This window comes from Triturus cristatus, chromosome 6 (assembly GCF_964204655.1).
Source record: "Triturus cristatus chromosome 6, aTriCri1.1, whole genome shotgun sequence".
In the NCBI taxonomy this organism is placed as follows: Eukaryota; Metazoa; Chordata; class Amphibia; order Caudata; family Salamandridae; genus Triturus; species Triturus cristatus.
The window spans coordinates 1,329,092,510-1,329,119,454 of record NC_140589.1 but is presented as its reverse complement, the minus strand read 5'-3'; the positions used below and the strand labels follow the sequence as shown (position 1 = coordinate 1,329,119,454).

Below are 26,945 nucleotides of genomic sequence, written 5' to 3'. Positions count from 1 at the left end.
AGATAGGTTTAGTAGGTAAACCCAAGTGTAGGTAGATTGCAACACATCCACCCACACTTAAGAGCAATGGCCGGGGCAGAGGGGTCCACTGTACCCATCTCTGTTGAGAGTGACCCCCAGAGGGCAACATCCAGCTTTGCTACCCTTAATCAGAATGAGCTCAGGCATTTGGCAACTCTTAGAGGCCTTAAACAGCCCAAGAACCCAAACTCTGCTGAGCTCAGAGAGCTCTTACAGAATGATGAGAATCAGAGAGCACTCAAGAAAGCTTCCCAGTTAGCCCCCTTAGGGTCAGGAACAGGAGGCCCCCCTTCTGAAGATACTACAGAGGTACCCAGTTCCAATAGTCACCCCTTAGATGGGATGCCTACCACAGAGGATGAGAGTGAAAAGGATACTGACAGTAGTGAGGATGAAGGGAGAACTAGCCCAGTGCCAAGTATTATACTTGGCCCAGCTAAACCAAGGCTATTGGGGACTGACAGTGGGTTCAACCCACTGGATCTCCCCAGTGGACTTAACACAGGGCTTGGAAGGCAAAGGAATCGCTCAGGTGACTCCAATGCTTCCCATGGCTCTAGAGGCTCTCAAGGTCACTCCAGGAGAAGGATGACCACCCCTCAGAGGAGGGAACATGAGGCCAAGATGCAAGAGGCTCAGCTGAGGATCAGGAAGCAGGAGCTAGAAGTAGCCCTGATGGAAGAGAAACTTAGCAAGGCTAGACAGCATAAAGAGAGTGGGTCTATACCCACTGGTGGCAGCATTGTCCCTAAGGACAAAGATAGGGTTTTCGACAATAGAAACCTGTCTAAGGTTGTGCCCCCCTACAAAAGTGGGGATGACATCCACAAGTGGATAACTGCTCTTGAGAGAGCCTGCAAAGTACAGCAGGTTCCTGAAGATCAGTGGGCAGCAATCCTCTGGCTCTCCTTTGAAGGAAGAGGCAGAGACAGACTCCTCACTGTTAGAGAAGAGGATGTCAGAAACTACAGAGTCCTGAAGAGTGTTCTGGTAGATGGGTTAGGCTTAACCACTGAACAGTACAGGTTAATGTTCAGAGACACCCAAAAGACACAGACTCAGGACTGGTCTGAATACATTGAATGTGCCACTAAGGCTTTGGAGGGTTGGTTGCTGGGAAGTAAGGTATCTGATTTTACAGGATTGTATAATTTGATGATGAGAGAACAGATTTTAAATAACTGTCAAAACCAGCAACTGCATCAACACTTGGTTGACTCTGATCTGACCTCTCCCCAAGAATTGGGAAAGAAGGCAGACAAATGGGTCAGAACCAGGGTTAAGCAAAAGAACCAGAACCAGGGCCAAGGGGGTGATCAGAAGAAAACAGACCAAAAGGGTGGAGATCAGAAATCTAAAGACCAGAAGTCTTCAACAGGGCCCCAAACTACTGCTAAGGAGGGTGGGTCCCAACAACAGTCCAAAAAGAAGAAAGAAGGTCAAAAGAAACCCTGGTGCAATCATTGTAAAAATACAACTCACTGGACTAGTGATTACAAAAAGGGTGGAGCCCCCAACACTGTTGCCCCTAAGGCACCTGCTCCCAGTACTACTGTTAGCAGTGTTGGTCCCCAGACAAAGGGTGTAGTGGGAATCACTATGGGAACTGAAGGAGATTCTGACTTAGACAGAACCCTTACACAGGCAGTCTTGATCTGTGATGGGGACATTGATTTGTCCCTGACTGTGAGCCCCAGTAACCTGGGCAAGTACAGACAGACTCCTTTAATTAATGACAAAGTGGCTCAAGCTTACAGGGACACATATGCCAGTGTCACTATGGTGACACCAGGCTTTGTGGACCCTGGACAGTACATACCAGGTGAGAACTACCTGGTGACCAATGCCAGCAATGCCACTACTTCACACAGTGTGGCAGTTGTTAACTTCTCATGGGGAGGGGTAACTGGCCTCAAAAGGGTTGTGGTTAGTGCAGACCTCCCAGTAGAATGTTTGTTGGGCAATGACCTAGAGAGTTCTCTATGGTCAGAAGTGGAGTACAGGACTCATGCAGAGATGTTAGGTATATCATCACATGTCCTTGCTGTGACCAGGTCACAGGCCAAAAAGTGCCTCACTGAACCTCAGGTCTTGGATCCTGGAACAATGGACCAAGCACCTACCAAGAAGAAGAACAGGAGGGTCAAGGCTGTGCCTTCCCCCCTGCCTCAGAGTGATGATCAGCCTTCCCAGGAAGCTGATCTAGAGGACCCTGAAGGAACTGTCCCTGAAGAGCTTGAACCTGACCAGGTTGAGTTTCTGGGGACAGGGGGACCTTCAAGGGCTGACTTGAGGCAGGCTCAGTTATCCTGTCCCTCTCTTGAACCCCTCAGACAGCTGGCTGCTGCTGAGGCTGCTGGGAATGCTCAAGGTACCCATAAAGTGTATTGGGATGAAGGGCTCCTTTATTCAGAGGCTAGAGACCCCAAGCCTGGTGCAACCAGGAGGTTGGTCATACCTCTGCAATTTAGGGGCTTCCTTCTTACCTTGGCCCATGACATTCCTTTAGCAGGACACCTAGGCCAGAATAAGACCTGGGACCGACTTGTCCCTCACTTTCACTGGCCTCATATGAATGAAGATACAAAGGAGTTTTGTCGCTCCTGTGTTACCTGCCAAGCCAGTGGCAAATCAGGTGGCACAACAAAGGCCCCCCTAATACCACTACCTGTGGTGGGGGTCCCCTTTGAAAGAGTGGGAATAGACATAGTGGGTCCCATGGATCCTCCCACTGCATCTGGGCACAGACTTATACTGGTGGTAGTGGATCATGCCACCAGGTATCCAGAGGCAATTCCCCTTAGGACCACTACAGCTCCTGTTGTGGCCAGGGCCCTGCTGGGAGTATTCTCCAGAGTGGGGTTTCCTAAGGAGGTAGTATCTGACAGAGGTACCAACTTTATGTCAAGATACTTGACAGCTATGTGGAAGGAATGTGGTGTCAACTACAAGTTCACCACCCCTTATCACCCACAATGCAATGGGCTTGTTGAGAGATTCAACAAGACCCTAAAGGGTATGATCAAAGGATTACCTGAAAAGCTCAGGCGAAGATGGGATATCCTTCTACCCTGCCTTCTGTTTGCTTACAGAGAGGTCCCACAAAAAGGAGTTGGCTAAAGCCCCTTTGAATTGTTGTTTGGGCACCCTGTGAGAGGCCCACTGTGTTTGGTGAAGGAAGGATGGGAGTTACCTCTCAAAAAGCCTAAGCTAGACATAGTGGACTATGTACTTGGTCTCCGCTCCAGGATGGCTGAGTATATGGAGAAGGCATCTAAAAACCTTGAGGCAAGCCAGGCCTTACAGAAAGCTTGGCATGACCAAAAGGCTGTCTTGGTTGAGTATCAGCCAGGACAGAAGGTATGGGTGTTGGAGCCAGTGGCCCCAGCAGCACTCCAAGACAAATGGTCTGGACCCCATACAATCCTGGAAAAGAAGGGAGAGGTCACCTACTTGGTCGACCTAGGAACTCCCAGGAGTCCCCACAGGGTACTCCATGTTAACAGGCTTAAAGCATATGTTGACAGGGCAGACATGGGCTTGCTCATGGCTACAGATGAGGGACAGGAGGAAGAGAGTGACCCTCTCCCAGACCTGTTGTCTCAGAACCCTGAAGATGGCTCAGTTGAAGGAGTGACCCTTGGAGGCAACCTCACTGCCCATCAGCAGACTGAATGTAGACAGGTTCTACAATCATTTTCACATATGTTTTCCTTGATACCTAGTCAAACTGACTGGTGTACCCATGTTGTGGACACTGGTGACAGTCTGCCTGTAAAGAACAAACTTTACAGACAACCTGACCACGTCAGGGACTGTATAAAGGCTGAGATACATAAAATGCTGGAATTAGGTGTCATTGAACCCTCAGAGAGCCCCTGGGCTAGCCCAGTGGTTCTGGTCCCCAAACCTCACACCAAAGATGGCAAGAGAGAGATGAGGTTCTGTGTGGACTACAGAGGACTCAATGCTGTCACCAGGACAGATGCACACCCTATTCCAAGGGCAGATGAGCTCATAGACAAACTAGCTTCTGCAAAGTTTTTGAGCACATTTGACTTGACAGCTGGCTATTGGCAAATCAGATTAGCTGAGGAGTCTAAGGCCAAAACAGCATTCTCAACCCCAGGTGGGCATTATCAGTTTGTGGTGATGCCCTTTGGTCTGAAGAATGCACCTGCCACCTTCCAAAGGCTGGTGAACCAAGTCCTTACTGGGTTGGATGACTTTTGCGCAGCATATCTTGATGACATTGCTGTCTTTAGTTCCACCTGGGAGGATCACCTGATCCACCTGAAGAAGGCTCTTGAGGCTCTGCAAAGGGCAGGCCTCACTATCAAGGCTACTAAGTGCCAGATAGGGCAGAGTAAGGTTGTGTATTTGGGCCACCTTGTAGGTGGGGGCCAAGTTCAACCACTGGAGAGTAAGATACAGTCCATCAAGGATTGGTCCCCTCCAACCACCCAGACTCAAGTTCGAGCTTTCTTGGGCTTGACTGGGTATTACAGGAAGTTTGTTAAGAACTATGGGTCCATTGTGACTCCTCTTAATGATCTGACATCCAAGAAGATGCCCAAAAAGGTTCAGTGGACAGTAAGCTGTCAAAAGGCATTTGATGACCTGAAGGAGGCCATGTGCTCTGCACCTATCCTGAAAAGTCCTGACTACTCCAAAGAGTTTATTGTCCAAACAGATGCTTCTGAGTTGGGTGTGGGAGCTGTGCTGTCACAACTTAATGTAGATGGTCAAGACCAACCCATTGCTTTTATTAGCAGAAGGTTGACCCCCAGAGAGAAGAATTGGTCAGCTATTGAGAGGGAGGCCTTTGCTGTGGTGTGGGCCCTGAAGAAGCTGAGGCCATACTTGTTTGGCACTCACTTCAAGATTCAGACCGACCATAAGCCCCTCTTGTGGCTAAATCAGATGAAGGGTGAAAACCCCAAACTGCTTAGGTGGTCCATTTCCCTACAGGGGATGGACTTTACAGTGGAGCACCGGCCAGGTACTGACCATGGGAATGCAGATGGTCTCTCCAGGTACTTCCACTTAGGACATGAAGACGAGACTGGTCAAGGCTAGTTTAATGTCCCAGCGTTTGGGGGGGGGTTGTGTAGGAGAGTAGGGTCTGCTATCCTATGGTCACCCCAAATTTTTACTTTTTGCTTCACTGGTTTTTGACATATTGAGGCTGTGGGCCTGCCAATCAGACCCCCAGCCTGCTGTTCTCTCTACTAAATTAAAACTATGCACCCTAGGTGCATACCCAATTGGAAGTGGATCACCCTGTCAGCCCCTGTACCAGTGTACACTAGGTACCCAGGGCATTGGTGTACCCAAGGCCTGCCAAGGGCTGCAGCATGTATTATGCCACCCCAGGCTTGGCCTAACGATTTGACACAACTGGCTGATCACTCAGCTGGGGTAAGTTGGTGTAATCACCTCTTACTTAGGTGTAGTATACCTATACCTAACCTTAAATGGAACACCTGGTAACCTATAAGTCACTCCTATAGCAGGCCTTAACAATCCTGAAGGCAGAGTGCTTGGTTCCATGTGAGATGGTGCTCTGGCATGAGCTGAGCCTGTCTGCAGTGGTCGGAACAACTTCCTTCTACTGTTTCCAGATATCGTCATACCATATACTCTTAAGTGCATTATGAACCTCGCGGTTAAATGCTATCTTTGGTTTGGCTTTATCAAAACATGTCGAGTAAGGTGTCATACGAATTGGAATACTAACCCCTCGCCAATTCTGGCGACGGGGTTAGCATTCCACCCTTCTAGAGGGACACGACATGTACAGTACCTGAAACCCGGGTAAAATCAGACATAGCCTCAGCTCCACAAAATGGATGCTGCCACCACAGACACAAGTCTGCCCTCCTGCTGCTGGGAGTCCTTCCAGCTTGGGAGGTGTGGACAAAGGGTTTCCTGCCAGGGGAGGTGCGTGCACCACCCCAGACAGGATTTTGTGTATTGGTCAGGTAGGGCTTGGAAGGAACCAGACATGCCTGTGGCTCACAAGGAGCCTCGGTGCATAGGCCAGTTCAAACCGGTCCTGGGGCACACCAGTCCCGGGCCTGGGGCGAGCTGGACAAAGGATTGGGGGTGTAACCACCCCCCTTCCTGGTCCCACCCATAGGGAGGGACCTAGCAGGTAGTCCGGCCCCTAGAATCCGAATAAAGGTAGGAGCTGTGTCCTAAGACTTCAGACATCCTGGAATCAACTTGAAACTAAGAAGAAGACGGGAACTTCGACATTCTGCTGCACAGAAGACTGAAGAAAATCTCCCCTGTGGTCAGGGAGTGACCACCTTGCTAACGCAAGCACCATCCAGCGAATCAACGTCTGCTTTGCCGCCGCCTCCCGCCGGAGCCCGAGCCCAGAGACTGACAAGACCTGGACCTCCAGACCTCTCACCGCCCGATCCACAGTCCCTGCAAAGAGGAGACCCGTGGAGGCACCGAGACACGTGGAGCCAGCCATCTTGAAACGACTACGACAAGCTGACCAGTGCAACAACCGAGGCTCCCTCCAAGTTGTGCTTTGGGTCCTGAGAAGCCCAACCCTCGAGCAGCATCTGCACCAAAGGTGAGCCCTCCAGCATCTCCACGATCTGCGTGGGGCCCTTCTGCATTTTGCCACTCGACGCGCCTAACCGGTTGCTGGCCCGCTGGCTAGTGGCCATCTTGGCGACGAAATCTACGACAAACACCGCTGGTCTGGTTGCTCCAGACTGGCCCTTGCTCCCCTCCAAAGGAGCAGTTCCTCTGACCTTGCTGGTCAGAACCATCAGCTTAAACTCCTTGCCTACAACAATTGCTTTTGCCAAGGCTTGTTTGCTTCGATCAAGTCGCCGACACCGCCGACAGCGAGAGCCTGCGTGGGACAGCTCGTGACTCGACTCCTGGACGTCGTCGACCTTCAGGGACCACGTGGCTGCAGAGTCAAGCTACACCTTCCTTCCTGTTTGCACCCGACATCGCCTGGTACCCACCTGGTGCCACGCTGGTCACTGGCTAGTGACTGTGAACACTGTCCCCTCTGCTTACAGGTCTTCAACATCTCCGATCCACTCTTGGATCCACTGCATCTCTCCCGGACCGACCGCCTGCAGCATCTTTGTCCCAGGCTCAACGGAACAGATAGAAGAAACCCGACGCACTTTGAGGCCTATGCACCCGCTTCCTGTGGGTGAGGTAAAGCTGGTACTCCGGTGCCCATGTGTAGTAATACATCTCTAGTGCCTGTGTTCCAAATCTTAAGTTCCTAGTCAACCCGGAAGATCTCCTTTGCAGTAACTTTGTACTTTTTACGCTCCCATTGAAACCTATGGGAGCACGCGTGTGACTATTTGCTCTGCACACGCCACCCGTGGACCTCCTGGTCACTAACTGACGTTAGCTCCTTGTAGGCCCAGCGATTCTAGAGGCCCTAGGCCTTTTTCCTTTTCTGTTCGTGGTACTTATACCACTATTTTAGTATATGGTTTGAGTGGCCACCAGGGCCTATCCATATAACGTGCAACTTCTGTGTATTCTGTGATAATCTTGTTTGACGATTTGTGCTCCTGTGCTCATAAAGAGACTAGGGGTTACTTTGAGAAATAAATACATATATATTTTGAATATATATCTGTGTGGTGTCCTTTCATTGGTATAAAAGGGGGTTGCATTTGGTAAAACAGCTGGCTTAACACGCTTCACGAGTTTAGCCTCAAAGACTGCTTAGCCTACGCTACCACTAGGGCAGCTAGTCCGAAAAGGTTGACTTACAACCACACCATAAGGGTTGCTTGGCATGGTACAAGGTGATCACTTTAACTAGTGAGCATCATATACCGGGCCAACTTCTCACACCGGGGTTCCAGGAACAAGAACCGCCGGTTCCGGTTTTCGACTCCAGGGTGGTCGAGGTGGACGATGGGGCCCGCTGACCCCAGTTCTCCATGGAATTTCCTCCCGCCCTTTTTGTCCATCTTGGGCTCTACTATAGGCACTTGCGATCTCCACGGCTGTTTCCAAAGTAAGATGGGCATGTTGTCTTACCCATTTCTGAATGGGTGGATGGAGCGAGGACAGATACTGTTCCAAATATACTTTCGTCATGATCTCTTCCTTGGTGGTGGTGGCCGGCTTCAGCCACCTATCCGCCATATCTTTTACTCGGAAATACAATGCTCTGGGAGTTTCTTGGGGACCCTCCTTTATTTGTCTGAATCGTATCCTATAGGTATCGTCGTCTACCCCCAACCTTTCCAGGATGCAACGTTTAATTTCGGCGTAGGGAGTAGTTCCTTGAATGTTGGCTTCTTGGTAAGACGCCTGTAGTTCTCCCGATAGCAAAGGCCCTAGATATTGGCCCCATTTCTCTTCTGGCCAAGCCGCCGCCATTGCCATTCTCTCGAAATTATTGAAAAAATAATCCAGATCTTCTCCTGTCACGTATTTTTGTAGAATGACCGATGGTAAGGTGCTTGGGCCCCTCTGTTGTCCAATAGCGTCCGCGAGTTTCCCCATGGCTGTATCGTGTGATTGACCTTGTTCAGACAGCACCTGTTGTAACTTTCCTCTGTCCTGTTCTACTACTGACAAGAACTTTTCCATAGCCTTACCCAGGCTCTCTTGGTTTTCGGCCATCTTGGCGAGTACAGCTTCCATGTCTCCGGATGATCCCACTTCTGCCACCACCTGTGGGAGGGCAGGTCGGATAAACAGACGAGGAGGTTGTATATAGGATGACAATCGGCGATTTTTATTCAAGGCTACGCTTAATGGGGTTGGGGATACGGAGAAGTTCTCGGTGTCTTCTGTGTTCTCTTCTTTCTCTGCCCGGGCGTCTCGTTCAGTAGGTCCCTCTCTTGATGGTTCCTCTTCTTGGAGTGTGGTGTTCCCCCGGAGGCTCATGAGCATGAAAAGAAAAAGGAGCCGTCAGTTTTATAATATATGCCGCTTTTGATAGGATAGTTCCTTCACCAAACCCAGGAGTGACTATGTGCGTCTTTCGGGCGGGGAAGTGCAACTCGTGAGGGTAAGAAACCTCAATCTACGCAAATAGGATGAAGGGGATTTTACAGTACACACGGGGGTTATCGACTTCTCTTTCTGGTCGTCTCGCTAGCGCTGTTGGTCTACTCACAGGGAGGGGTCAGTGCACGAGGAGTATGTGTTTCAAGCATGCCCTCGTTCTCCCTTTCCAACACTATCCCCCACCTCCCCTTTCTTTGTCCACCCCACCCTCGTCTCCCTTCCCCAGTCCCGCACCACTCACCGGCTCCGCCGCAACTCTCCTCCCGAGTTGCGGCCGCTCTCCAGCCTCCTCCTGAGGTGACCACCAATCCTCACACCACCTCTCGTCTTCTTCGTCCTCTTTGTCTTGGGTTTCTTCGATTTCCCCGTCTTCTTCGTACTCCGCGTTTTCCTCTTTCGTCGCCTCGTCCTCTGTGTACTTCCTCCTTTCTCCAGCTTCTTCGCGCCGTCTGTCACTTGATTGGTCCCTTTTCTTCTCGTTCCCGAAATCACTTCCGGGTTCACTCCCACCTCCTCTCGTGAACTGTGCGAGCGATTCCTGTAGGGGCGGCACACGGAAGGGATTGTTTATTTTTCCGAAGATGGCTTGCCGGGTCTCCGGACTCTGGGTCCTAGTGCCGGTAGGCGGGTGTTCGGGGTTGTGGAATACGGGCCAGGGCGGAGAGACGCTCGGTCCTTCCTGACAATCAGCTTATCATATATAATGTTCTTTACAATCTGTTTTTGTTAACCAATAAGAATCATACCTTTAAAAAACAGAAATATGCACCCTACCTTTCAGTGTAGAAAGTAGTCATACAACCAATGATTTCTTGTCTTTTTTCAAAAAACATTGCCATGGATCCGCGCACCCAACGCGTGAGAATCCGTGCACCCAACGCGTTAGGATGCGCGCACCGTGCTCGTATTTCGCCGTTTGTTTTTTTAAAAAAAGGGGGGCCCAAGGGGTCCTTCTAGGACCCCCTAAGCACCTCTAGAGGGTCAGAGTATTTCCACTCTGCCCCCTTTATATGTTTTACACACTTATTCCCCTTGCTTCTTCAGCCTCGCTTCTACCGAGGCAGAAAATGGCCGCCAACAGTTTCTGGTTTCGAATGTAGAGAGACACTTGACAGCCAATTAGCATTCAGCGCGATCGGGAGGGTGCGCGCTCGGTTCGGGGAGGGTGCGCTTATGGTGCGGGTACGGTCCGCGGATCCTCCGTGGCCATAGATATCACTAACTTTTTTACCCTAATTTTCTCAGGAACTACTGAACGGATTCACACCATATATGCAAAAGGCACGAGTCCGAACTGAGGACTACCTCTTTGCCAAATTTGGTGTCATTCCGTTCAGCTGTTCGGGCTGTAGCTGCGACAACAGATCCTATGGGAAATTGCATGGGGAAAGCGCGGTTTGGGACCCCCCTTTTTTCTCGGCCCCCGCTTGACGGATCACCGCAAAACTTACAGGGTAGGAGCGGAGCGGAGCTGGCCAAAAGTTTGGAAAAGTTCGCGAGGATTCATCAACCGGCGCCAACGTTATTCCAAATAGAATGATGCGGATTTCCTATGGAAAATAGGTCCTAACTATAACTATCTACTGGCTACCGCCAGTAGATAATAACGTAACTTTAACTGCAATTACTATACTGGGAATTAGTCAAATTAGTTTAGGACCTCGCTAAAAATACACGGAGCTCTATGAATTCGTGAACACCAAAAACCCTTGTTAGATTCAATGACTAACTCTTTACAATGTTTGATGTATCATTGAATGCATTTCCATGCCGAGTACAAATGGAATTATGTCATTTATCTCATTTATGTATTAATTTTGCTTTGTCCTTACTGTCTATGTTATAAAATAGAATAAAGGTTTTGGAAAGCAAAAACATAAATGTGACTTGAAACGTTAAAAAAAAAAAAAGGTAAATCGCAACATCCCAGCTAGATGACGCCATAGCAAATGGTTGCATCAAACCTCAGTCTGACACAATCACTGACTCAACCACCATCTCACCACCCACATGGCATTATCTGGTAATGGTCGAATAAATAATTTTCAAATATGTTCAAATTTGTTCACCTTGCTGAATGCCTCACCTCTACCAGGCTGAACTTGTCGCAGTTGCTGTATTCATTCACAACAGCAGGTTTCTCAATTTATAATTAAGGCAAGTTTTATGTGAAGGTGTATGTAACTGCCTATCTTACATTTTACTTTCCAGTTGATGCATGTACGGTATTAGGGCGGCTCTACTCCATAAACATCAGCTCTCTAATTAATCAGACCTCTAATTAAATCTCTGGTGAACAATGAACATAACTTTGAACTAGTTAATTGAGCTATGGTGTTGTCTCCTCTGGTGCAGGCCTTAGACGTTTGAAATGTTTCTATAACTTATGTTTGTTCACAAGTAACCTATGCAAACCAGCAGCCCAGATGTTGCTCCCAGTCCTCTACTAGTTGTCAAATATTGTTAATAATGACTGGCACTAAAAGGTAGCTTCCCGTCTCTGTGTTCCTGTTGCTTCCTGCTTACCACTAACCCAACTCTCCCCGCTGCCCCCCCACTCCCATTTCAAGCTCTCAAAGGGCGGATCTGTGGCTTCCAATACCCCACTTTCCGTCTTGGAATGGGAAATGGGGTTCTCTATTTATTCTTCTCTTTCCTCCCTTATCTGTTCTTGGTTTCCTTTCCTCCCTACCCTCTCCCTCATGGGGGTATCCCAAGCCTAACCATCTAAATCCATTCTGTCCCTCACCCTGCATTATGTGCCACAACCTAAATTACACCATTGACGTCTCAGAACATCTCAAACTCCACTGAGACCCCCAGCATATATCATGCCTAACAAAACCCTTAAGATTCTCTCATTAAACACGAACGAAAGGGCTAAATCATTCTTTCAAAAGAAGGAAAATCATAGAATATTGCCTAAAACTGAAAGGCGATATCCTCTTTCTCCAAGAGACCAGAATAGATGGGGCTATTGCCCGCAACCCCCTAAATAATTGGTACGAGGAATTGGCATGCTTCCCTGACTCCGACAAAAAAATAAGGAGTTGGCACTATTATTGCCAGATTGGCAGTCATTAAAGCTATCAAAAACATACCCGACACAGAAGGTAGATGGGTCATCTCACAAATATCCAAACACAATCAGGAATTATTAATTGTAAACACCAATGCGCCCACCTTTGATTCCCCCTCATTTTGGGTCCACATAATTATAAGAGTAAAAGGAAATATCAAATGGCTCAAATATAATTAGGAGGAGACTTTAACCATCCTACTGCCATGGAATGATGCAACAGGGCTTTTCTAAAACGTGAGCAAAGAGTCTGATATTGTTGAAAGCAATTCTTCCCTTTATGAAGCCATAAAAGGCTTTTGAGAAAGTGTCTTGGCTTTTCCGAACATTGGTGATCCGCAAGTTCAACTTAGGCCTGACCTTCAAGCGAATGGTATTTGTACTTTATGACAAACCATAGGCTTGAGCCCGGGTAAATAGATCCTTATCTGATAGATTTAAACTATCCCAAGGTACCAGGCAAGGCTGCCCCCTGTCCCTGTTACTCTTTTTCCTAGCCATTGAGTCTCTCCTAACTGAATTACGTCATAATACCATCATAAAAGGCATCCCCTTCTGAGCCGATGATGTCCTCATCTCTTCCGAAACAGAGGTCTTCCCTCTAAACCCACTCTGCACACCTACAACTACAACTCTGTAAATCACTGGCAGACTCCTGCACTCATATTGAAAACACCCTCCTTAAAAAAATACAAGATTTTATTGAGACATGGTCACGCAAGCACATGACTTGGTGGGGCAGGCTGGACTGCACCAAAATGCTAATAGCACCTCGAGTAAACTTCATAATAAGCATGTTCCCATTACAGCTCTCAACTATCTTTTTTAAACTCCCCAATAAGACTATCATTCAAATTATTTGACACAGTAAAAGACCCAAAATCCCAACCAAAGTTCTCTTACTGGACAAAGAGAAATGTAGAGTAGGTCTTTCCAACCTCGGCAAACTTCAACTGGCAATCATACTCAACAATCTATACATTGGCTACAGTCAAATACACTGCTCCCCCTCTCCATCATGGCAGAGATCAAGATAGGACTCTTTACCCTCCATCCCTTAGCAGCTATCTCCTTGAAACACTTTAAACTCCTACACTTCTCAAATATAATCAGAGACCCGATAATGGCAGTTAAACACTTAGACAACAAATGTGTTGTCAAAGTCAAGTACTCCTCCTACGCCTTGATGTGACATAACCCTTTAGTAAAAATTGACGGTAAAACTCTCTATTGACACACTTGGTCATCACATAACATTTAGTACATTGAGGATGTGATCAATACGTCCATCCCTTTCTCACACATGCAAACTGATTTTAACATCCTTGAGAAGGAATTCTACAACTTCCTTAAACTCGAAGTTGCGATAAACCAAAACCAAGTCTTCTGGAAGCTGCAAAACCCTAGCATTCTAAGAAAACGAACCATAATCACATTTCAAGATCACCAAGCTTCTAAACTTTATAAAATCCTACAGGAACACACTCCCAATACCATACAAAAATCTCAAAACAACTGGTCTGCCCCTTACCTCAAAGAAGGATACACCCACCTGGATGAGAAAAACTGGTCTTGTATATGAAAACACGTAACTAAGCTTAAAATGTCCCCCATCATTTCACAATGTAAATATTGGCTGTTACATAGATCCTTCTGGACCTCGGGCAAACTCTTCAAACTAGGTCTTATAACTGCTTAGCTGGAGTAGGAGCCCTCCAACACATGCTATTTTCTTGTCCTATGCTCCACTCATACTGGGAAGATATCTATAAAACCATCAACAACATTGTCCACTGTAAGGTGACTGGACCCAATCTACACATGCTTAGGCCCTTGGATTATTCCTTCCCCCTCACTTAACAAAGCAGAACTCCTAATATTCGGCTTACTACTCACATTAGGGGTCAAAATGATCCTTTGTGGTTGGAAGGTCATATCAATCTCCTGTCACACTTGGTGGGCCTGTGTATGCTTTCTCAGATTGACGGACAACATTATTCTCAACCAAAACTATAACCACACCAGATCCAGACAACGTTGGTTACCCATGGACGTTTATTCACAGACCAACACACCTCCTGATCCGGGTCCTTAGTTGAATACTATATAACTACCTTATCCCCACAATAAGGATCTTGGTATACACCCCCTCACTTCTACTCTCTTTTGCTAACTCTCTTTCTAACTTGCACTTTCCACTCTATTCTCCTTTCATGTGGGTAGTACACCACCACTACTACATGGAAGCTAAGCATGGCTGCTAGATTTAACAATGAATTTAGCGGATTTTACCTCCAGTACCTCCACATTGTTATGTATTTGATCTACGACTGTGTTTCATTGGCTTCTCATGTATCACGTGAAATACCACTGTCCTTTCTACTTCTCATGCCTTGTTTTTGTTTTATTTCTGTAATGCTTTCTTATGAAAATGTTCAATAAACTGGTAAAATTAAAAATTAAAAAGCAAATCATTTACAGCTAACAGTATTTTATACGTTAAGGGAGTGGGTCATTCCATGGAAAAGCTTAATCTAGAACCTTATTTTTCTAAATTTTTTACCCAATATTGTATATAGTTCAAATCTTGCCCATTTGACTTACGGGGCACACTATGACTTCCTGTCAAGCATTCATTTTCCTCAAGTAAAATGGCAAATTAAATTTCCTGATCTAAATGTGCTAACATTGTGACAGTTGTATGTTGTAATTTAAACTCAATATTACTAGCTCATTTGTGCCAAAGGAGTTTTTGTCTATAATTCAGTTGTTCCAATGTTTTTTTGGCACAGAATGAGGATTGCTGTAGAACACATTTGCTAAACATCTCAAAACATTGTAAGCAAACAAATGTACTATTTGGGTCCTGGCAGCACCCAGGAATCACACTTTTCCTCAGAGGAATGATAACCATTGACTTGTTTCTATAGCGCCACATAGAAGTGAAGGATTGTTCTCTGCTTTTTTGCTACTTATTTTTAAAGTTTCAACTATTTACACATGTGGTTCCTAAGAATGTGATCTGGTGTCTAAATGCTTAACTTTGGAGCCGTCGGTTCCTTGTGCAAAAGAAGACTTGTATAACAGTGACCACTGTATGGTTTATTTTTGTGTACTGGAGAGAAACTGTCCACAGCTTCAATTTTGGTAAGCCTGGACTTTCAAATGGAGTTTCGTCATGTGTTAGCGTGAGCCTGGACAAAGGTTTACTTAATTTCTGAACATTTTTATGGCACTGAGAAGGAAAAACTAATGTGACCTATCTGGTAAGATGGACAGTTAGTCAATGCCTCTAGGGCAGAAAATATGTGAGCAACCAGCAGGCCAGAGGTTTGAATATCATCAGTATTTAGGTGGCCTTTTATTCTTCAGTGGTTGATGGATTTAAAGACCTAGAATTTATAAACCGAGATTTCAGAATCAAGGGACCACGCAGTAAAGTACCAACACTTTTTTTTTATATAAACAATTTCCTGTTGATCTTATTAATATGGTAACAAATTGGTGCATCTCATTGAGCAATGAAAATTGAATTTACAATGTATTTGTACATACAGTGTTGGCAACCTTTACATCTGGCATTGTATTGATTAAAGTACCAACACATTAGTGGTTTTCTGTCCTTTCCCCAAAAGATTGCTGCAGAAACCAGCATTAATGTGGTGAAGAAAATCCTTGGAAATACAAACTCCAATTCCAGCAGGACAGCACACCAGGAATGGGGGACTTTGCTAGCTATATCAACCTGTTGGGAACACCTTCTCATACAAAGTATGGGGCACTCCTTTAACTCCATGGGGACAGGGTACAAACCTTGACATGAGTAAATGCCCGAGATGGGATGACAGTAGGGACTAAACATTTGCTACGCAATTCAAAATAATTAACACAACCTAACGATAGTGTTAAACACTTATTTTAATTGATGAAAATCGTTTTCTTTTGGCCCTTCTTTGGTCAGCTATGTGCCCTTCACATATGAATTACGAGCTGAGTTCTATACATTTTTCTGTACAGTGCGATACGTAGTATGCATTTTTATTATGTGATTTTTTTTTCTATGTGAATCTAGCGAACGACAGCAGAAGGCTTTAGAAGGCTAGAGGCAAAAAATGTAATCGGAGAGCAATTTCGAAAAAGAGGTAGGGAGTCTTAGACCTGGAAGGTGCTACAACACTTTTTGAAGATGTAGTGTTCCTTGAGGAGGAGCTGTTTCAGCTCTTTCTCGACTTGAAAGAGAGTTGAGCGGTCTGGGTAAGGGGCTGTTTTTCCATTTCCTGGATATGGAGATTGAAAAGGGTTATTTACTTGTTTCAGGAAACCGGGCTTCTACATAGAGTGAAAAATCATTAAGTAAAGTGTTCTGCATATAACCGTCTGAGTAGATGGACATCTCTCTCGGGCACTAGTCACAATCAGGGAACAACTCTGGAAGTATAAGATAACACATACAAGTACATACTGTACTTACATATGCTGCATTAGCATAGTCGTGTTACCCAGGGGAACAGTTGATAAGTTTAGGTGGAACACAAAAGGGGATGGTAGGGATGCTTGCAATAAGCCTAACCATTGGCAATGACTCCGGGTGGCATCCCAACCCATTGTTCTTTTGCTCACCATGCCACCTAAGTTTGGACCCAGCCACATGCAAATCAGTCTTGACCCTGCTCCACTATGAACAGTCCAGCACAAATTGCCAACCATTTTAGGCCCTCATAAGTGGCTCGGTGTTATAGAGGCAGTAATTTCACCAAATATCAGAAGTATCGGTAACACTGAGTCCAAGTATTACCAGGGGACATGGAAGATATATCCCTGGTAAATCAGTGTAGGATTAGGGAACTCAGACACACTGACTGAGCAGCCTCGCTTGTTAAAGCAATCTGTCAAATAACTAGGTTAGAAGGCTTGCATTTTTTCTTACATTTTCTTATTCGTTTCTATTCCAGGAAGATGGAGTACGACAGGTTCTCGAAGAGATGAAAGCTTTGTATGAACAGAACCAGGGGGATGTGTAAGTCCATTTCTTTTTCACGCGCTGATTTTTTCAGTAGGTTTAAGAATGCAAGTTAACTTCCGAAGTAGGTGAAAGGAAAAACTACAAAGCTTAATAAGTGTAACCGTGCGCCCTAGATGACATTATGAATAGGGTGCAATTGCCCTGTTTGTGCCACGGCGCACCTTAAAAAGCGTATGCCAGATGCCAACAGGGAAAATGCGCTCCATTACATTGAAATACGCTGCGTGGGGTCAGCCACGAAATCGCTATGCCCTGGGGACAGCGCATTCAAGTGAAAAACAGCTGCCGCTCCCTGTTTCACTGTGCAGGCTTCACCCACCTGCCTTTTTAAGAGGGGTCAGAAATCCCCTTACAGGCAGGTGCAGTGAGTAACTGCACCTGTCTGCAAGGGTATGTCTGGTGGACCCTCCAGAGGGCTGCCATCTGGTGGCGCACGGCCAGTGCGCCTTCTGACAGCTTCTTTGCCTCTGCGCCTGCGTCCCTAATTCAGGACAGGTGCAGAGGCAAAGGGATTCTCTCATTTGTGTGGGTCTATCTGTATTACAGAAGGGGCGGCACAAGCGTCTGTTCCCCCAGGGCACTTCCGTAACCCTGCCCCTTGTCTCTCTTGCGTCTGTTTCGAAGTAAAGAAGTTTCAACATTTGGCAAACCGGTTTCTTAACATTTACACTTGACAAGTTCATTCTTTTGAGAGTATCTATTTCAGATCTCAGAGCAGTTTTTTTAGTTGACGTTGACATGATGAAAAACGATTTACTGTAAGCTCTCGCACTTACTCTATAAATTGCATCTATACTAATGCAGACGGTTATGCCTGTGCATCAGTCGTGTTTCGAAAATCAAGCTAAAGTGTAAATGATTGTAAATTCCTGCAATTCCGCTCCGCTCAGCATTCCACCCAGCCCAGGCTGATAAAACTAGTGCTGTTGATCTCGATAACAAATAAACATTTGTCATCTGTAGCTAATGCCAAGAGGCTATCTTTGGTGTAAGCGTGTGCACTACAGATACATGTGTACCTTTGTTATAAACCCCACCAGGGTGACTGTCATGCTAAGTAAATCTGTTGTGAGTTTATGTAGCCAGTATTGGGGTTAAGTTCATACATTCTGCGTGAATATTTTGTAAATCCTGAGAGAACATCCTCTTTACAGTCCTTTCGATTGGCTAATTTGTATCCTTCAATTGCTTTCTTTTAGGGAACTATCTTTTTCTTTTTTGTTGCAAAATTCCGTGAAAGTGGAGGTGTTTTCCAGCTCTCCCCTTGTGTGCTTTTCTCCTGTCAAATACATTTCTCTGCGCTCTTTCAAAATGTTTTCAATGCCATTAGGTTGGAAAAGCAACAAGTATTGCCTTTACCAATGCTTGTTATCTAGGGCTTTCATTTTATCAGTCCCACAAGTGCTTATAGTCATAACTGACAAAGACTGTCCATATATCTCCCTGAAGATATGTTTTGCAAATGCCGATTTTGCAAGCAATACAAATTGTAGGTAAACTATGAACTTGCTGTCCACCTGAAATATGATTGCAATATTATTTATAAACATACTTTATAATGCTGCTGGTGCCTGTAGTACTGACTTGTTTGCTTATAAAATATATATTATAAAAAAATAGAATACAATTGATATTTAAAAAAAACGTATGAACAATTGTTCCAGCCATATAAAAGCAAAATTCGGGAGGCAAATCTTCATGTTTCACCTAACATATGGCTATCTGGGAACCTCAAAGCAATTGCAGCTACACAAAAGCTACATTATGAGCCACCTTTTCAGTGGTAGTATGCATATAGCCTTGCTGGTTCTGCCATTTGGGCGTTAGTTTGTAACTCCTCTCTGCAACTAGTCTTTAAAGACCAGAAACTAACCCTATCTGGACAACTGCATTGTGTCAATAAACTGAAAAACTTGACTAAACATTGAAAGATAGTGAAACTGTTCCATAGTTTGGAGCTTTCATTCAACTATGAGAAATCAATATCTGGGTCCAAGAATATGAGGTTCCGGGGTGCAGTTTTTAATACCATCGTGGCAAAAGGGCTCTGTTTTGAAACCGTGATGTATGAATCATTAATATTATTTCACATCAGTGCTCTAACTTCAGCTATTTCTCATTGCATTTAGGGAGTGTTGGGGATAGGTTTGTGATTCTTCTCCCTTTTCAAGGTTTTCCTGTTTTTTTTTTTTTTTTAAACCAGGGGCTATACATGTGGTTTGATACCATGTCTTCCGTTCCACACCTATTGTGTAGTACTTTCAATGTTTCACTTCTAGTGAAACATATTTCCTTAATCCTCTTCATTTCGTGCATCTGGCACCATTCCTTTCCCCTCCCCCTCTAATTCAGCAGTACAACAGCAGAATCATTTTGTTGAACAATAATCCCCAAAAATTCTTCTTTCGGGGGACTGACTGAGTCCATTCTCTCCTTGTCTCACCTGTTGAGGGCAAGTTGGGTTTTATATAGTGAAGATAGTGAATTCCTTTCTTGGTCTGGCGTTATCTTCCATATTCCTGATCTGCAATGCTCACCTGCACATAAACCTTCAGTAGTGTCTTGATAAACAAAAGTAAGAGAGCTTGGACAGGACAGTTCCAGAAAATCATCTATCTCTCCCTCTCCATAGGTTGGTTATTTGCATGAAAGTATTTCTCTGTCTCCCTTTTGAATGATCCTAATCGAAAGAGATGGATCTCACCAAAGCCTCAATTTGGTAATGTAGAGCTCACTTTGTTTCCCTGACTGTAAATGCCAGTGGTCAGAAGCTAAGTTGATGCCCTATATCTGTCACCTGTTTGCTTTGCAGGCAAGTTCTTTTGCGGAGCAGGGATAGCAAGAGTCTACAACATGAAAATTTAATGGTTAGATATTATGTCAAGATCACAAAAAAGGTTTAGCAAGCACAATATCTGTGGAGGCTTTGAGAAATGAACACATCCCAGGACTCAACAGCAAGGACCTCTGCAACGATGCACAACAAGAGAAAAATGTTCGCAGATATATTGTGAAGGCTACTCACAGAAGCATGTTCTTGTTGCGGCTCACAGCACACTGAAATTAGTAGAGTTATACTATTGTTCCTCTGTTTTACTGCCATAGTGTTCCCAAAGAGTGCGAGAGTAGTCACTGAACACATCTGAAGGCCAAGAATGCCGATGTTACCGTTTTACGAAGACTGGGTAACCAAAACTCCCTCAAGCGAGGTGTGTTTAGGGGCAATGGTGTCATTTACAATTATTCCCATTTGTCCCCTGTTCAGACGGATACTGGTGCAAGGCAGATCTAGATACAAAGCCAGTGTAGTTTTCCTTCATCCTTTAAGCAATGGTTATGTTCAAGCTACAAAATTCCTTCCCCACAAGAACAAATCTAGAACGTGTAGGTCTTCTGGTACCATATTTTCCTCTAATGCCATTTGCTAAACTGGACCTGTGGCGGGGTTCATGATTTCGGAAAAGGAGAGCTCAACCATAACATTGAGATCCATATCATGCCATGGTGAAAATGTCCCCTCCTTTTCTGTAATCTTGGACATGGTGGAGCAAGGTATTTGTTTAATCATTTCTGTATGCCCAGCTGTTAGGGCAGGTTGAGACTCATCCGGTTATATCTGGCGAGCACACTAGGCTGCCAGCTGTAGAGGAGGTGAGAACGTTAGCACAATGTTCCTCATACTAGACAGGCTAGCTCGGTGAGTTATTTTCCTTTGAATTTATGGAAAGGACTTGTTGTTCTCTAACTATGAACTACAAGTAAATGAAGAGTAAACGTCAGCCTCCCATGTACCACAAGGAAGCCAATTTGTGCAGCATGATATTCTTTCGCAACATAAAGAGTATCAAACTGGGTTCCATAAAAAGGAACGCTCTGTTGTCCCAGGTGGGGTTTGAGACAAGGTGACTAGCGAATCGAGGTTTGGGTATTTCCTGAATGTATTTCCACCCACCAGTTCCATTGATATTTAAGATGAAATGATGGAAACTGTGATCTTCATCCCCAAATACCTCTCCCAAGTTCCAATCCACGTATTCCGCCCAATTAGCTTTGGAGCCCCTGTTAGTTTTCCTGCTATAGAAGTATTTCTTTTCACAAAGCAGGAGGAGGGTCTGACATCAAGGAGGTTGGATCATGTGTGTGTTAACCTTTCTGAAAAGGTACTTTATGTAGTTAATGAGGGTAAAGCACATTTCACAAAACACACAATGCTATAGATAGGACATTATTTCTATATGATATTTGGACACACAGTTTACTTTTTTTCTTTAGTATCGCCTGCACACAAACCCTCCTCCAACCCCCTAAGCCAGACCTTTGTTTTAGTGAGTTTGTTTGCTTCTGTGTTATATCTAGGTATTGAAAAATTTGAAGCACTCTCCATTGCTCCTTTGATTGGTGAAAGCTGTATGAAAAGTCAAACAATGTTGTTACTGTTTGTTAGAGCGTATGTCCCTACCTCACATTTTAACCAGATTTTGTGGGCTATTGTATGCTTGTTTGGAGCTTACTGATGGATGCCTTATAAACATTTGGCTCAAAAGGATGATTTTGTTTGTCTCCATTAATCAGTTACACACCTCAATTAAATTAAGTCCTCTGTGTAACCCGCACTGATTTGGGATTCATAGAATAGGATAGCGATTTGATTACCAAGATTGAAAAACCTCTGTGACTAGTGGGGTGAAATATGATCAATTTTATTTATACCTGTACCTTCTGAGTGAAAGTCGTGATTGAGCTGCTGTGTCGCTAGAATGAGATAGCATGTAATGTCTGGGTCAATTCAGTAGCGGCAGCAAAGATGCTGCTTGTTTAATGCCGGTAGTAGAATGTTAATAGTGGTTTGGGGTATGGATTACTATTACGTGATGAGAGCGTGAATAGATGAAAAGGTACAAGGACACGTAACTGCTTGATTGCTAAAGGTTTTTTATTTGTAACTCTCACTGCACGGCACACTCGTGTTTCCCATAGAAGACTTGCTCATTTGAGTTTTGCACTCCTTAGACGATCTCTCCTTAGTCTTTCCTGTACCGCCCAGACCTTGTCCCCTGAGGAATAGGAGAAGGCCAAGAAAGTGTCACTTGGTGTAGACGCCGGGTGTCTCTGAAATCTCTCATTTTTATCCTTGAACCAGATACGCCATTTGCTTCAGTGTCTTCATACAAGAGAAGAAGCGTTACATCTGCTTCTTTTCCTCTCCTCTGTTCACTCTGGATTCTAAGACATCTGACACGTTTTTTTCTTTAACAGTTTTTTGTACTGTTACTAATTTGGGTTCTCCTAGCTAGGGATTGTGCTTGCCGGGGCTGCGTAAATGTAGTCTACCATTTTGAGAAATCTTTTCCTCCTGTTGCCTCTAAGGAAACATTCAGTTGGCGCCGCTCTTTAGTACTGGTGATGGCAATGTATTGCGTTTTTTTGGGTGTCAGAAATAATTCGAATTTTCTGTGCTCACAGCCTTGTGTCAAGAGGTTTTCATAAAAGATATGCTAGCTTCTGTCAACATCTTGTCTGGAAAGGTGGCATTTTACTCCTTGGAGTTGGCCTTTTCTTCTCCATGAAAAACATCAAAAAACGACACGTAGGTAGCCTAACAACAAATGTAACATCACTGTCTGGATGAGTTCAATTTAGGGAAAGTGTCCACTCTAGCCCCTTGAGAACTATGTGGGTCTTAAACCATATCCTTATGATTGGCTACGCAGGGAGGATTGTCATGGCATCCACTATCATCTGGTCCATTGCCAAAAATTAAGGGATGCATAACAGGTGTGTAACTCACTACACATCCACACAAAACCACACACTGCCCAATCCCACTAGAAAGTGTAAGACAACTCTTGTAACTGTAATGTCATCCACCCGAGTTTGATCCCAAGTACAAATACGTGTTCTGAAGGATGATTTGTATTTACATCTCAACAACTCGTCTCTTTGCCAGAATTTATTTTAAAGCTGTTACCATCGTGAAACAAACATCCACAAAAACCTTGTTACCATTTTTTCTTTTAAGAATTAGGCATTTGTGGTACACAAGATGGTTGTTTGTGTGCTTTGGAGGCATATCAGTTGGAAGGCGGTCACTAAAGAAACCTTTGCCTCATTGGTTATCTAGTGTATTTAAGTATCACCCACCAAGTGGTGTAGTCCTTCCAGGATCATTTTGTTAGAAGAGGAGCAATCCATAATTTGTAGTATGGGTATTAGGTGGCCTTATATATGGCTGCCATTTCAACATGTATCCAAGGCTGATATTAATGGATGAATCGGACAACAAAAAAGTTGCCAGGTTCATAAGAGTAGGTATTCAAAACCTATCAGTCAATTTACCATGCAATTTACACATTCCTTTCAGGATCACAATCTCTTCCTTGCTCTTTGGCATATACATACTGAACTTTTAAACATTGATTTACTGTTTGTGTATTAGATACGGACAAAGAGAGGAACATTTTTACACAGGCAGTTTTACAAGCATCGCTTATAACGCTTTGCTAACTGCCTGTGACCTCATCAAATCTCACCAGAAAGAGGTTGCTCGCCATTGCAGTAGTACATTTCTATACTGTTTGTCCGTCTATTCGGTTGCTCAAGCTGTACGACAAAATATATCTGTTTTGTCACCTTTTGTAATGTTTAAACTTAATTTGCTTGCTTACATTTTTTGTTTCAAATTAAAAACAAAATTGATCCTGAAAATGTTGTCCAGGATGTTTTAGTTTCCTTCAAATAGTTTTTTATGTTTTGCCACAAATGTATGTAAAACTTGTGCTGTTGAGGGAGATTAATAAAAATATCGAAGAAAAATGAAACCCAAGCAGCCAGGATATTGAATTTATGAGATGTGACACAGTATTAGAGCCAAAGGCTGAGGAGCGGTATTTGGAGGGGCCGGAGGAAGAAGATGCATTACCAATAGAATACTTTAATGAATAAAATCTAACCTTGTCGGTCAGATACCTGTGGATCCCTCCAACCTTTCCCTTTATGCAGTAGAATGTGTCCAACCCCTCTAACCTTTCCATTTATAAAGAAAAAATGTGTACAACTTGCTATATTTGCCCTATGGGCTGTAAGACGAGAACATGCTGGAGGCTGAAATATTTAGCAGTGTTGTCAATGCATTCTGTCTAATGGAAGATATTTTGTATGACAATGACAAATTGAACAGCAGTGTGGAAAAGTACTACATATGTGTTTGACCTCTTTAGAAATTGACTGTTATAGCTTACCAAGTCAGAAGAAAAGTGTCCTCACTGACTGGGACAGTTTGATTTGGTTAGTGACGTTTATTCTTTTTTTGTCTTTACCTTACTGTTTGAGGTTTCTGCAAAGCTCTGATAATGAGATCACTCCTCTGTTGTGGATGTAATGAAATTGTACTCCTTGTGCACCTGAAACCACAGAGTTCAATGTCACAGCTCCCCACACCACCAACACCTCTCCACCTGGATGAGCCTGCATCTGAAAGATGGGGCTCTGGCATACCTACTTTCCATGAACCCTTCCTTGGATTTTTCTTCACCCTTTTTGTAAACCTGAGAGGCTTGACAGTAAGTTAATTCACCTGTTTTAGACACGACGATGTAGCCTTTGGTGCGGAGAAGTGGCAGGGAAGATAAAAAAATAAAAAACCTTCCACTGAAACTCTTCCATCATTTTTTGCAGAGCTCTGTAACGACATTTTGAAACAATGGGCCACAACCTGATCTTAATGCAAGTCAACTGAGGAAGATTGTAGACCTTGTTCATCTTTTGAGCATCATTTTCTCTTTCACAGTCTTTCCGGCAAATAACCATTTTGGTACTTCATGGCCTCAACCAGAGAGGCACTAAAAGAGCCTTTCTTTTTCTTGCCAAGCCTAAGGAGTGTTTTCCATTTTATAATGTGGAGGCTTACCCCATCGTTGCTTCCATCCCTGTGTCCAGCCCTTAATTTGTCAAGGTAGTTGTCACAAGTGGGCACCATCACTCAATTTTGGGGTAACAAAGCATATTTTTTTGGGGGGGAGATAATCTTTGTGCCTGCAACACTTACCTGCGGACCTGCTGCTGATCCTCTTGCTGCTCCTGGGGTGCTGACGCTGTGTGTCTCCTCTGTCGGCGCCTAACACAATCGCGCCCGCGACAGGGGGAGACTACAGCTCCCAGGCTGCTTTGCGGCCAACTTCCGTTTGTCTTCGCGCCCGGATGCGCAGAAAAGGCAGAGGCTCCCTCGGTGGAGCGGGGGAGATAATCTTTGTGCCTGCAACACTTACCTGCGGACCTGCTGCTGATCCTCTTGCCGTCTTGCCGCTCCTGGGGTGCTGACGCTGTGTGTCTCCTGTCGGGGCCTAACGCAATCGCGCCCGTGACAGGGGGAGACTACAGCTCCCAGGCTGCTTTGCGGCCAACTTCCGTTTGTCTTCGCGCCCTGAGGCGCAGAAAAGGCAGAGGCTCCCTCGGTGGAGCGGGGGAGATAATCTTTGTGCCTGCAACACTTACCTGCGGACCTGCCGCTGATCCTCTTGCCGTCTTGCCGCTCCTGGGGTGCTGACGCTGTGTGTCTCCTCTGTCGGCGCCTAACGCAATCGCACCCGCGACAGGGGGAGACTACAGCTCCCAGGCTGCTTTGCGGCCAACTTCCGTTTGTCTTCGCGCCCGGAGGCGCAGAAAAGGCAGAGGCTCCCTCCGCGTCGCGGGACGCGCGCAGGCGACGCCGGGCTAAGCCCGGGCAAAGGGCGGGCCCTCTGTAGCCCTCAGGAGCCAAAGGAGGCCGGGCCGGGCTCACTCTCTTGCCTTTAGTTGGTACTGTTCTTATTTTATCGTGCATACTACTTTGTGTTTTATAGTGATAACTATCCTGTGCTCCCTATTCTTCATTGTATGCATTGTACTAGTAAAGCACGTTTTTAGTCTTCTTGACATGGCTGACTGTGCTAACAAGGGAACCCTTGATGGCTATGTATTTAAAGTCAATTCGGGTGCAGATCGTGAGGCAACCCTTGCAGAATTAAGAGCGAGACGTCGTAATTCAATTGAACTTATTAAAAGTACGCCCACACCTATGATCTCTTTTCATACAATGACTTTACCAGATACAAGTGGGCTTTCTCCTAAGGAGACTTCTTGCTTCTTAGGTAATAATGACTCTGCTACATCGTCTCGAAATGTCACCATTGCTGAGACATTGAATGATTTGTCCCCAATTGCTTCATCTGTACCCCTTAGTTTAACTGTTGAGCCAGTGGTATCGAATGGGTCATCATCACAAGTTATTATGCCTCTACCGCATAAGGTTAATCCATCTAGGCAATTTAAATCCATAGGCCCATTACCTAGGAAACGGAGAAAGATAGACTCTGAGTTGTTAAAGAAAAAAAAAAAGTCGTAAATCTGCTCTGGCATATACAGACCAAGGTTCTACACTTTGTACCATCAATACATCTTCCCCAGGCAAGTCTGTATCTCGTTCTTTAAATGATACAACTCTTACAGAGTTAATGGGAAATATAGATCAGCTATTGAAATCTCTCATTTCACCTATTGTGGAGGGCTTAAAACAATTGAAAAGAGGTTGGAGAAAGTAGAACTCCTAATGAGTAACAAAAGGGTAATAACTACGGACTCTCTAAAACCAAATATAGTACCCCCTACTACTACAGCTTCTGCTGAACCATCTCTTATCACACCATCACTGGAGTCCATCTGCCAAATCCATCAGAGTATTAATAAGGTAATTAGTACCAATATAGATGGAACTACTATCCCCAATCTAATGCAACCCATTAACCTAAGCAATGCCAG

The 26,945-nt window shown here is 44.9% G+C and overlaps 1 protein-coding gene across 3 annotated transcripts in view; it reads left to right on the top strand.

Moving 5' to 3' along the window:
* Positions 1–26,945, top strand: part of GINS1 (GINS complex subunit 1) — a 278,493-nt gene that overhangs the window by 37,805 nt on the left and 213,743 nt on the right. For all 3 annotated transcript variants that reach the window (XM_085612334.1, XM_085612335.1, XM_085612336.1), the window contains exon 2: positions 17,083–17,147. In XM_085612334.1, coding sequence (XP_085468460.1) covers positions 17,083–17,147 — 65 coding nt within the window. The remainder of the gene's footprint in view (positions 1–17,082; positions 17,148–26,945) is intronic.